This window comes from Myxocyprinus asiaticus, chromosome 41 (assembly GCF_019703515.2).
Source record: "Myxocyprinus asiaticus isolate MX2 ecotype Aquarium Trade chromosome 41, UBuf_Myxa_2, whole genome shotgun sequence".
Lineage (NCBI taxonomy): Eukaryota > Metazoa > Chordata > Actinopteri > Cypriniformes > Catostomidae > Myxocyprinus > Myxocyprinus asiaticus.
Window position 1 is genome coordinate 2080416 of NC_059384.1, and position 14585 is coordinate 2095000.

Consider the following 14585-nt stretch of genomic DNA (forward strand, 5'->3'; position numbering starts at 1 on the left):
AAAATAAGCATTAAGAATAATAAGACTGAAAAAAATGGTGCATTATATTTGAAAATATATAAACAGTATTTGAACCAGTGGCTGGATTCACAAAAAGCTTTCAAAACAAATAAAAAAGTTATTTTAATTTTAAAATCAAGACGTTCATAAGAATATTTAAGAGCTTTCATAAGAACATTCTTAAAGGGATAGTTCACTTAAAAATGAAAATTCTCATATAATCACCCTCATGCCATCCCAGATGTGTGACTTTCTTTCTTCTGCAGAACACACACACAAAAAAGATTTTTAGGAGAATATTTCAGCTCTGTAGGTCCATACAATGCAAATGAATGGTGACCAGAACTTTAAAGCTCCAAAAAGCATATAAATGCATCATAAAAGTAATCCATAAAACTCCAGTGGTTTAATCCATGTCTTCAGAAGAAATATGATAGGTGTGGGTAAGAAACAGATCAATATTTAAGTCATTTTTTTACTATAAATCTCCATTTTCACTTTCACATTCTGGAAGTGAAAGTGGAGATGACTTACATTTTGATCTGTTTCTCACCCAAAGCATTTAGATTGCTTCAGAAGACATGGATTAAACTACTGGAGTCATATGGATTACTTTTATGCTGCCTTTATGTGCTCATTGGACCTTCAAATTTCTGGTCACCATTCACTTGCATTGAAAGGACCTACAGAGCTGAATTATTCTTCTAAAAACCTTTGTTTGTGTTCAGCAGAAGAAAGTCGTACACATCTTAAAATTTTCATTTCATTTCAAATCTGCTGAACATATACAAAGATGTTTAGAAGAATATCTCAGCACTGTAATGAACTTTGAAGCTCCAAAAAGCATATAAATGCATCACAAAAGTAATCTATATGACTCCAGTGGTTTAATCCATGTCTTCAGAAGTGATATGATAGACGCAGGTGAGAAACAGATGAATATTTAAGTCCTTTTTTATTATAAATCTCCACTTTAACTTTCACTTCCAGATTGCGAAAGAATGTGAAAGTCAAAATGGAGATTTATAGTAAAAAAGGACTTGAAAGTGAAAGTGGAGATTTATATCTCTTAAGACTTAAATATAGATCAGTTTCGAACCAAAAGCGTTTCGATCGCTTCAGAAGACACAAATTAAAACTGGAGTCATATGGATTATTTTTATGTTGCCTTTATGTGCTTTTTGCAGCTTCAAAGTTCTGGTCACCATTTCTGCTATGTCATGAGGGTGAGTAAATGATGAGAGAATTTTCATTTTGGGGTGAACTATACTTTTAAGAAATCTTTTTCGGAAATACAAAATATTCGTAACTTTTTTTTAATTTATTTATCAGAAATAAAGAAGCAAATAGATTAAATTAAGAAATTAAAAAAAAATGTTTTGTGAATCCAGCTCCTGGTTTCAAGGTCTTCAACCATCAGGACACCATCAGCACTGAGCTTACAAAAAAAAATGCACAATAACTATGATATGGAGACACTTTCATCTGACATAATAATAATAATAATAATAATAATAATATGCTATTAATAAATATGTGCAAACTTCTGCAGTCACCAAAGTAGATGGAAATATTGTAATTAAACGTAGTGTTGATTTTGAAATTACATCACATAAACACAGATACAAATGTTGGATTAGACTTGGTGAAAGCAACCATCCTTACATTTAGTTTTTACCAGTTTAATTAAAATTATTAAAAGATATTTGGTATCAACAACTCAAAATTCAAGCCAAAAGGCAGAATGATACAATCTTAGACATCATATCTGCTGTGCTCAGATATCAACGCTTTCTAATAATAATGGACAGTGAGCTCAAATTATAACGTCTTCATGCTAAAATGTCTTTCAAGAATGCTTTATAATAAAATAAAAGATTGATATCAAAAGAGTTTGTTTATTATTACATGCTTAATAGCTTATTGTAGTTTCATTAAAATGTCTTGCTGTTTTGTTTTTTTGTCCACACGTCACTGGAAAAATACAAATTAAACTTTAAATTATTTTTTCATGGATTGTTGAGGTTGCAACTGTAACCAAGGGGTGATGAATTGTTTAAATTAAATGATATGTGTGTTAATTACAGGGCTATAACCGACATAGACATTGTGGGGGATAGCGGTAGATTAATATGGATTTTTACATGCAAATATGACAAATATAAACGTTAATATTTGTTCCTCCAATGTTCGGTTACATCATTGGTTCTAATATAAAGGATTCTGTATTGCTAAATTGCAAATGTGTTCTGACTGAAACACCGCATGGTGTGAAAAACAAAAGTTGTGTGAACACACTAAACAAAACCAAGCAGGATATGACACGTGGATTCAATTGAACTCTCAACTCTCGCTTGGGTTTGCATATTGTTCATCTTAATAGACGATCCAGTGTCAAAACAAATGAATTTGATATGCTTCATCAGTGATGGCATAGCTTTAAACACGCCGCCCCCCCACCCGCCATCCAGCCAATCCAGTGTGCTTGGGCGGGGCATGAGGTTATTACTGTTATTTTCTTCTGTTAGGCCAGCTAACACTAACAAGTTCAACCAGTTCTTTGTTTTGGAAGCGCCGCATACTTTAAGATATCAATATAGAGAGAGAGAGTCTGGAAAATTCAGTGCAAGAAATAATGGCTACTTGAATTAGCAATCATCATTAGTGTTTATGAATATCCAATACTGGACGACAGCAGTGTAGATGTGTCCTGTGATTTTGAGGTTCATCAAAGTCTATCATGATCAAATGTGGCTCATCTTGAGGGATTTTCGAGTGAGTGTATTTCTAAAACCAGAACCAGAACCAGAACCGAGAGGAAGAGCCCGGTGAAATGTGTCTTAGGAATGCTCATTTGTTCTCGTCTTGTCATCTTCTCCCTTAGCTCCCCGGGTCTGAGCTATGTTTCTGTGGCGTCCGTGTGTCTAGTGATGTCTGGGGTTCCTGTAGTGAGAACCGCCGCTGAAAGTCCAGCTCACGCTCTGATCGAGCGCCCGAACCGGAGAATTCTGGGCAGGGAAAGACGCTCGGACTGTCTGGAGGATGAAACTCTGTGGTGCTGCCGAGAGACTCACAGGACTAGAAGAGGAAAGACAGATGAGAGAACGGAGGTCAACACCCATGTAAAATATGTAAAATATCAATAACCTTAACCAGTTTAGATTACACTACATTATCTCTGGATTAAGATAGTTTAAAATATAATTTAGTACATTTTAATAAATTATAATTGAATAAATATTATAAAATAAATATATAGATAAATACATATTTATTTTTACTATAATTTAATATACATAATATTACATTTATATGTTAAATTATTATTTAATACATTTATATTATATTATAAAAATGAATATATAGATACATAAATATGTATTTTTACAATAATTTAATATATATATAATATAATTATTTTTAATACATTCATATGTTCAGTTATTATTTAATACATTTATATTTTTACTATAATTTTATATATAATATTATTTTTTTAATACATTTATATGTTAAATAATTATTTAATACCTTTATATTATATTATAAAATAAATATATAGATACACAGATATTTAGTTTTACTATAATTTAATATATATATAATATCATTATTTTTAATACATTTATATGTTCAATTATTATTTAATAAATGTATATTATATTATAAAATAAATATATAGATGCATAAATATTTATTTTTACTATAATTTAATATATAGAATATTATTATTTTTTTATAAATTGTAATAAATTATAATTGAATACATTTATATTATATTATAAAATAAATATATAGACATATAAATATTTATTGTTACTATAATGTAATAAATATATAATATTTATATTTGTAATACATTTATATGTTAATAATTATTTAATAAATTTATATTATATTATAAAAAAATAAACAGATACATAAATATTTATTTTTACTATAATTTAATATATAGAATATTATTGTTTTTTATACATTGTAATAAATTATAACTGAATACATTTATATTATATTATAAAATAAATATATAGACATATAAATATTTATTGTTACTATAATGTAATAAATAGATAATATTTATATTTTTAATACATTTATATGTTAATTATTATTTAATACATTTATATTATATTATAAAATAAATATATAGATCCATAAATACTGTATTTATTTTTACTATAATTTAATATATATAATATTATTATTTTTTAATACATTTATATGCGGATTCATTGTGGACTCATTAATATAAGGTAAGTTAAATATTAATTCTTCACATCAGGAGTGGAATTACTACTAGTGAAAGTGCTCGTTTTTGATAGCAGTAATTACATTTGCACTAGCAAAAACTTTAATTCTTGATATCAAAATTGATGTCATTATTCACAGAAATACCCATTCTGTGTGCGTTTCCCATACAACAACTTCACTCACTGCGTAACCACAACAGTACGATGCATCATTGATGAAACTAGCTAGTCACGACTGTTTCCCGAAACCGTAGTAACTATGGGCCTGTTTAAACTTGGCCACTTTATGCTATCCGATAATAAAAAGACCAGGTGTTAATGCCATCCAAAATGCATTCGAGACAGATTGCAATCCAGTAACTCAGACCACTTTAGGGGGTGGTTTGAGACGCATTCCAGACGAAACTCAGTCAAGTGTAAATGCATCTGGCTGTTCAAGTCACATATGTAAACTTTACCCCACCCATAACAGCTGTCACTGAATATTTGCATTGGGCTTGCGTCACGCAGGAAATAATAACAAAGAAAGAGAGGAATGCATGTTGTGGGAGAGACAGAAATTTTTCCGCATTTATTGGATGAAGATCGCTGATGAAACTGAAACTAAACACTGACATGAGTGCAGCTCAAAAACGTCTTACCTATGACAAGCCCTGAGGGGAAAAACACACAGTGCACCCATACTCAGACACATGCACGCTGGGCAAATTCACTTGGAATCAAATAATAAAGCACATCTTTTAAACTCACTGCCCAGAATTAGCATAATCACAGAAGTGAACTCTGTTTTAAATGCATATAGCGTGGGAACTGAAGGTCGGATTTATATTCGTTTGGCGGAGACACATTGATGTGGCCAAGTGTAAATGAAATGAGCTGTTTCAATCGGCTAGCAGTCCGATCAGTAAAAATGCATGAAGTGGCCAAGTGTAAATAGGACCTATGTTGTACATGCATCGTTCAAAGGACGTTGGTTGAGCTGTCATTAATGACATTACTCAGGGGGTGGAGTAATAACTTCCACACATATTACATTATAATAGCTCATTTACACATACACCAGAAAACCGTTTAATGCGAGAAAGCTGCTGAAGACACGAAATTAGCATGCACTTTGTAATGCGACAGATTTGCAGATTTGTAGGTGGGTTTACCTCTACAGTATTTTAGACTTTGGTGTTCCCCGACAAACTTGAGCATATGCACATGCGCACTCTTCAAAAACATATTCAATGACACATATGCGTCAACATAAACACATAATTTGGAATTAAAGATACAGGAGCCTCAGCGAGGTGAAATGATGTCCACACAGCAAACTAACTGCTGTTTGCGAATGCTCGTTGGAACTACGGTTTCGGGAAACACCAAATCGATGAACTATGTTGGTATCGATGGAACGTGCGACCATAGTTGGCTAACGATGCTTTTGGGAAACGCACCCCATAATAGCAAAAGCGGAATCTCAACAGGTAAAAACATACAGTAATTCTTCATATCTGTAATTATATTTTCACTATAGTATGATCTGTCATTCGCTCCTATTCAGAACACAATTACAGATATCTTTAATTAATTTCGTACTAGTTGAAATTCCAGTTTCACATATCAGCAATGTGCTTCTTACTAGTAAAATGTTTTATTTTTTATATCAATAATAACATTGTAACTAATGTCCATTCCTTATATCATCAATTGAATTATAACGAGTAAAAAAGATCATTCTTGATATCTGTAAATTGGTTTTCACTTGTGGCAGTGTTAATTTTAGATATCTACAATGTTCTCATAACTAGTAAGAAAGCCTTTTAACCCTCCTGTTGCGTTCAGAATCTGCATACACCTTTTGCATTCGCCGGTCAATTTTGACCCGGTGGAATTCAAGCTTATGAATCTTTCATAACACAATGGTTTTCATCTAAAACTATATTGTAAGTCATTAATAAGTTCTTAACTGTTCATACTTGTAAGAAGATTGATATTTTTGGCATGTTAACTAACAAATATAAAAGTTATAAAATAACGTGCCTTATATAGGCAAAATATATAAATTCCTTTTATAAAAATTGTTATATCTCTTAAACAATTTTATCAAAAAATAATTATGTATTTTTTATTATTTATTATTATTATGTGTATTTTGATAGTCTTGACAAAGTCCCAAATTTTGGTTCCAGTACTAAACACTATGTGGTATTTAAAAATTATTATCTACCTCTCGCGGGTCAAAAATTATATCTGAAATCAATTTCCAGATATTTTAAATAACAAATCAAACATGTTGAAATTATAAAATACATTTACATACATCAAGAATTTGAATTTTCAGTAGTTGCACTTAAATTGTTGATATCACAAACTGATATTGGCACAAGTAACCATGTACATGTAATTATTATTATAAAAAAATCAAATTTTTACTGGTAAGAAATGCATTGCTGATATGTGAAATTGGAATTTTAACTAGTAAAATATTAATTATAGATATCTGCAGTTGTGTTTTGATCACGAGTGAATGACAGATCATTGTGAAATTCTACTAGTAAAAATGCAATTATACTGCAGATATTAAGAATGACAGTTTTTACTCGTGCAAATGTAATTAATGATATCAAAAATGAATTCTTTTAATAGTAATAATTCCACTCCTAATATCAAGAATTATCATTTTAACCCTTTAAGCTCTGAAGGTTTTGAAGGACAAAAAAAAAAAAAAAAAACAAAGAAAAAGACAACAAACAAAAACAAAATACCAAAAAGTGTTTGATATCATTGTAAAGAAAACTTTTCAGATTTTGTAATGATATAGATTATGATAAATTTGGAGATTCTCAGCTTAAGAAACCATTGAAAAACCATACAAAAACATTGAGCCAAATTTATTTTTCTTTTCTTATTGTTCTGACTTGACATTATAGATCTCTGGGTGCAAATAAGGTGGTTCCAAAAAACTTTTGTTTTGTTTCCAATCATGTCAACTGTATCTGATAAAAATTTTGTATAGACACAACAAAGCAATCAAAAGTTATAGCATTATAAAAAACATTTATCATAGTGTCCAAAAACATCTCCAAACAAATAAAACATAATAATTGTACATAAGAACTAATTACACATGCAAACACAACAATGACTAAAGGTTTGCATAGCATGCAGACATGATTTTAGTAATGAGATTTCACTGAAGGAGTTTCATTCTGTGTCATCTGAGTCATCATTGAGTCTGTGTCATGTATTTGGCGCCATCTCCTGGTGGTCATATGTAACTTTGTGCTTCATGTGGATTATCTAATGATCTATACATCTGATTATCTTGTGTGTGGACTTGTTTGAAAGATAATCACCTCCTCTAAGTAATGCTGTGTGATATTTTATGTTCTATTTATTTTTTGTGAAGTTATAAGTGAAAACACAGCATACAAGCAACACCAAAATAACTGTCAAAGACATATACTTAGCCATTACTCGCAACATTTTTGTCTGTTAATAAAACAAATAGGCTGGTTGTATTCTACTCTTTGAGAGCTTTCCAACAACATATGACACATGGCTGTTTGATCCGTTTGATGTTTTTACTGATTGCAATAATATGTACAGTGCAATTTTGTTTATAAATTATCAAAACGGAACACTTCTGATTTGTCTGCAAATTTCAAAGTACTTGTTCAGTTTTACACCTGCGTCAGACGGATGCTTTTGGAGCGCCTCGGCTGCGATGCGTCATAAACAAACCGTTTTTAGGTCACTGTGTCAAGTTAAATGAAGTTTGAAACTTAGAAAAACACCTGCCTTCTAATTTGCGCTCCATCAAACTGTGTTTTGAATGCAAGAACATGAATGTGCTGTGTTTGTTTGTGGGCTGGTTATGTAGTAATGCAGTCAGTTACATCACCGTACGGTCCTCAAGTGGAAATGAGTCTATATTGAGATCGCATCTGAGTTCCCCGGCTAAACATCGGTTCTGGCATGAGAAGTAGCACTATTTTGTTGGAAAGCGGTTTGTTTGTGGCTTTGCCGGGCTGTAATGTAAACGAATTCTGCCTTCACGTGCTATCGGAATTATCGTAAATACGAGTTTCCCACTCCCAAGTTGCACATGAACGACCCCTTAAGTCGTAATTACGACTGTCTTGTTAAACTCAGAAATAATTTGGATACCAGAGTTTCCGAGCTGGGAGGAGTCCTAATCTTTCAACATGGCGGAGAAGAGTACAGTTTCTGTAGTGAATGACAGGTTTTATTAATTTGTCTAAATACAGCGAACTGTTAGCGCTTACTGTTTTGGCCATATTCATTTTGTATATCAGCAACCATTTGATGCATGTTGTACATTTTTACACTGTAAAAATAGCTTGAATTTCACCAAAATTCCATTATCGAGTAATATTTTTTATGGTGTCAAAATAAAAGTTCCTCAAGAAATATATATGAATGAACGTTTTTGCAGACAACAAAGCACTTGAACGTGACATACTCATAATTACCACTTCAGAAGTGGGATATAGGATAATTCTGATAGCACATGAAGGCAGCATAAAGCCTGTTGGCTAATTTTAAAGAAAAGTTTCACTAGGAAATACATCAACACATCGAAGAAAACTGTGCTTTAACCATGACACCATTATCACACTCATACCGGGTGTGTGTGTTACCTGTGAAAGAGAGGCGAGTGTGTCAGACTCCAGCGGTGTGACGGGATGTACGAGTCTCTCGGAGTACATGGACGCCTGCGGCGGTGAGGAGACGGTGCTGTACGCCGGTGGAACCAACGTGATCTGCCGCTGCAAGAGCTGCATGATCACACCGATATCTGTCGACATGCGACTCTCCAGTCTGCGCAAACACACACACTTATTCGCAACAGTGCATGAATACAGAGCTATAATGTTGTATTTTTATATGCAATACATTCTGATACATATAGTGGGTGATGTTGGACTCAAATAGAGGTCAATATTGGTAACTGTATCAGCACAGGTCAGCATGTCTCTCTCTCTCTCTCTCTCTCTCTCTCTCTCAATGGACTTAGTAAAAATAGACACCATTTTTAATTTTGATATTAATGAAAATGTGGCTGAGAGGAATAGGCATACAGTCTGTTCGATATGTCTCACTGTTTTAACCCTTTTTCTGCACATATGAAATCATTGTTTTAAAAATGCATGATTCACTTTTCTTACATAAAATGGACCTAATTACTAAACTAATAATAATAATAAAAAAAGTAGAAAAACAATACTTTAATATCATAATTTGAGGTATTTTGCTTGGAGGCAACAGTATGCGACAATGGAAAGAAATTAATCAAAGACAGATTTTTTTTATTTATTTAAATAAATGAAGTATTGAGTGACTATACATTTTGTGGATGTCAGAATACTAAAACAAATACTAAAAACAATGAAAAATGCTGTTAACCCTTTAAGCTCTGAAGGTGTTTTTAAAGATTTCCTGTTTCAGCAGTATACCAAAAATTAAAGGCTTATAACTTGACAAAACAAAAAAATTGGTATCATTATAAAGAAAACTTTTCTTTTTTTTTATGATATAGATTATGATAAATTCCGAGACTCTCAGCCTAAGAAACTGCTGAAAAATCACACCAAAAAGTAACTTTTTTTGCTTATCTTTCTTATTTTACATGATATATCTCTGGGTGTAAATAAGGTTGCTCCAAAAAACTGCTTTTGTTTTGTTCCCAATCATGTCAACTGTATCTGAGAACATTTTTGTGTTGATAGGACAAAGCAATCAAAAGTTATAACATTACAAAAATAATTCGTCATAGTGTCCAAAAACGTCTCCAAACAAATAAAACATAATAATTGTACATAAGAACTAATTACACATGCAAACACAACTATGACTAAAGGTTTGCATAGCATGCAGACATGATTTTAGCAATGAGATTTCACAGAATGAGTTTCATTCTGTGTCATTTGAGTCATCATTGAGTCTGTGTCATGTATTTGGCGCCATCTCCTGGTGGTCATATGTAACATTGTGCTTCATGTGGATTATCTAATGATCTATGCATCTGATTATCTTGTGTGTGGACTCGTTTGAAAGATAATCACCTCCTCTAAGTAATGTTATGTGATATTTTATGTTCCGTTTATTTTTTGTGAAGTTATAAGTGAAAACGCAGCATATACGCAACACCAACATAATTGTCAAAGACATATACTTAGCTATTACTCGCTATATTTTTGTCTGTGAGTAAATCAAATAGGCTGGTTGTATTTTACTCTTTGAGAGCTTTCTAACAACATATGACACATGGATATTTCATGACCTTGATGTTTTTATTGATTGAAATAATATGTATAGCATTGGCAATTAAAAAAAAAAAAAATCAAATGTTAGAATGTTACCTAAATATTATGTAAATACTTAAAAAAGGTAGATATGCAAAACAGATCTAAATAAAAATGACAACTGCATTATTTTCTATAGTGGCTACATGTGAGCTATATCCATTCCAATGTCACACAAAGTTGCTCCTGGGCAACAAAAGCATTTAAGCAATTCCTCATTATCTACAAATAATTTATATGATTGTTTTAAAATTAAGTTTAAAAATAAATAAATAAATAAACATATTTTTAATGTGTGAAAAAATCAATACCAATTGCTTCTCTAAGGGGAATATGCCAGAAAAAAAAAAAAAAACATGTTTAATTCAAAGTCATTCTTTCATTATTAACTGTTTTATCACCATTTTAAATGCATTGTCAGCTTGAAAAGTGATGAAAATGGGTTTGTTTTCGAAACACGATGCAATTCTATCTTTGCAAACGTCTCATTTTTACAAAGTATGTTTTCAAAAGTTTTTGGCCACTGGAAAATTTTTGGAATTACATTTTTTTTTTTATGTTTAATTGCCTAAATGATCAACACCACAAAATACAAAACAATATGAAGCATTGAGCAGAATGTATGCCACAGCCAATTAAGTGAATCAGTTCATGCAGATTCAAAACCAGTTCAGAAATGAACTAGAAGCAACTACTTTTCATAAGCTCATCTTGACTGTAGTAACTTGTATCTGGTGTTTAAGATGAGCTTCTCCAGCACTGTGATGTGATGCATGTGCGATTGCGGCACCTGTTGAGTTGTTTCTGCAGCAGCTCCAGTCGGTTCTCCATCTGGTTGCGCTGCTGGCGTGTGATGCTGTGCAGGGGGGCGCTGAGATGCGGCGGCGTGGAGGGCAGGTTACAGCGGGGCAGTTCCTGATACTGCCTCCCCCGACTGTCACCCCAGAAACTGAAGATATTAGACACACCTGAGAATGCACCTGACAGACAGAGATTAACATTACTACCATTAGTGGGACAAACCACATTTAATTAATTAAGACAAATAACACATTTAATTTCTGTAAAATTTGTTTATTGTAACAATCTTAGTTTACTTTTATGCTATATTTTAATATCTGTTGTTTGCTCAGTTTTCACAATTATTATTTTTACATGCATTTTCATATATATATTTGAGTGCTACTTTTTTCATTGTATGTAACTAAGCTGCAAAAATGTTAGTAATTTTAATTAGTACTTTTGTTATTTTTCATATTTTCACATATATTATACAGTACATTATTGTGCAATTTTTACATATATTATATTTTATATTATTGTGCTATTTTTACATATATTATATTATTGTGCTATTTTTACATATATTATATTTTATATTATTGTGCTATTTTTACATATATTATATTATTGTGCTATTTTTACATATATTATATTTTATATTATTGTGCTATTTTTACATATATTATATATTATATTATTGTGCTATTTTTACATATATTATATATTATATTAATGTGCTATTTTTTACATATATTATATATTATATTATTGTGCTATTTTTACATATATTATATATTGTATTATTGTGCTATTTTTACATATATTATATATTATATTATTGTGCTATTTTTACATATATTATATATTATATTATTGTGCTATTTTTTACATATATTATATTTTATATTATTGTGCTATTTTTACATATATTATATATTATATTATTGTGCTATTTTTACATATATTATATATTATATTATTGTGCTATTTTTAAATATATTATATTTTATATTATTGTGCTATTTTTAAATATATTATATTTTATATTATTGTGCTATTTTTACATATATTTATATATTTTATTATTGTGCTATTTTTACATATATTATATATTATATTATTGTGCTATTTTTATATATATTATAAATTTTATTATTGTGCTATTTTTACATATATTATATTTTATATTATTGTGCTATTTTTACATATATTATATTATTGTGCTATTTTTACATATATTATATTTTATATTATTGTGCTATTTCTACATATATTATATATTTTATTATTGTGCTATTTTTAAATATATTATATTTTATATTATTGTGCTATTTTTACATATATTTATATATTTTATTATTGTGCTATTTTTACATATATTATATATTATATTATTGTGCTATTTTAATATATATTATATATTTTATAATTGTGCTATTTTTACATATATTATATTTTATATTATTGTGCTATTTTTACATATATTATATTTTATATTATTGTGCTATTTTTACATATATTATATATTTTATTATTGTGCTATTTTTACATATATTATATATTTTATTATTGTGCTATTTTTACATATATTATATTTTATATTATTGTGCTATTTTTACATATATTATATATTATATTATTGTGCTATTTTTAAATATATTATATTTTATATTATTGTGCTATTTTTACATATATTATATTATTGTGCTATTTTTACATATATTATATTTTATATTATTGTGCTATTTTTACATATATTATATTATTGTGCTATTTTTACATATATTATATTTTATATTATTGTGCTATTTTTACATATATTATATATTATATTATTGTGCTATTTTTACATATATTATATATTTTATTATTGTGCTATTTTTACATATATTATATTTTATATTATTGTGCTATTTTTACATATATTATATATTATATTATTGTGCTATTTTTAAATATATTATATTTTATATTATTGTGCTATTTTTACATATATTATATTATTGTGCTATTTTTACATATATTATATTTTATATTATTGTGCTATTTTTACATATATTATATTTTATATTATTGTGCTATTTTTACATATATTATATTATTGTGCTATTTTTAAATATATTATATTTTATATTATTGTGCTATTTCTACATATATTATATATTTTATTATTGTGCTATTTTTAAATATATTATATTTTATATTATTGTGCTATTTTTACATATATTTATATATTTTATTATTGTGCTATTTTTACATATATTATATATTATATTATTGTGCTATTTTAATATATATTATATATTTTATAATTGTGCTATTTTTACATATATTATATTTTATATTATTGTGCTATTTTTACATATATTATATTTTATATTATTGTGCTATTTTTACATATATTATATATTTTATTATTGTGCTATTTTTACATATATTATATATTTTATTATTGTGCTATTTTTACATATATTATATTTTATATTATTGTGCTATTTTTACATATATTATATATTATATTATTGTGCTATTTTTAAATATATTATATTTTATATTATTGTGCTATTTTTACATATATTATATATTATATTATTGTGCTATTTTTACATATATTATATTTTATATTATTGTGCTATTTTTACATATATTATATTATTGTGCTATTTTTACATATATTATATTTTATATTATTGTGCTATTTTTACATATATTATATTATTGTGCTATTTTTACATATATTATATTTTATATTATTGTGCTATTTTTACATATATTATATATTATATTATTGTGCTATTTTTACATATATTATATATTTTATTATTGTGCTATTTTTACATATATTATATTTTATATTATTGTGCTATTTTTACATATATTATATATTATATTATTGTGCTATTTTTACATATATTATATTATTGTGCTATTTTTACATATATTATATTTTATATTATTGTGCTATTTTTACATATATTATATTATTGTGCTATTTTTACATATATTATATTTTATATTATTGTGCTATTTTTACATATATTATATATTATATTATTGTGCTATTTTTACATATATTATATATTATATTATTGTGCTATTTTTACATATATTATATTTTATATTATTGTGCTATTTTTACATATATTATATTTTATATTATTGTGCTATTTTTACATATATTATATATTTTATTATTGTGCTATTTTTACATATATTATATTTTATATTATTGTGC

At 28.0% G+C, this 14585-nt stretch overlaps 1 protein-coding gene across 1 annotated transcript in view; it reads right to left on the bottom strand.

Moving 5' to 3' along the window:
* Positions 1-650: 650 nt before the first annotated feature.
* The window catches only part of LOC127431505 (potassium voltage-gated channel subfamily H member 2-like), a 285270-nt gene continuing 271335 nt past the window's right edge, over positions 651-14585 (bottom strand). Inside the window, exons 13-15 of the mRNA XM_051681945.1 lie at positions 11358-11547; positions 8903-9083; positions 651-3078 (exon numbers count right to left, since the gene is read on the bottom strand). Of these exons, the coding sequence (XP_051537905.1) occupies positions 2881-3078; positions 8903-9083; positions 11358-11547 (569 nt within the window). The 3' untranslated portion in view covers positions 651-2880. The remainder of the gene's footprint in view (positions 3079-8902; positions 9084-11357; positions 11548-14585) is intronic.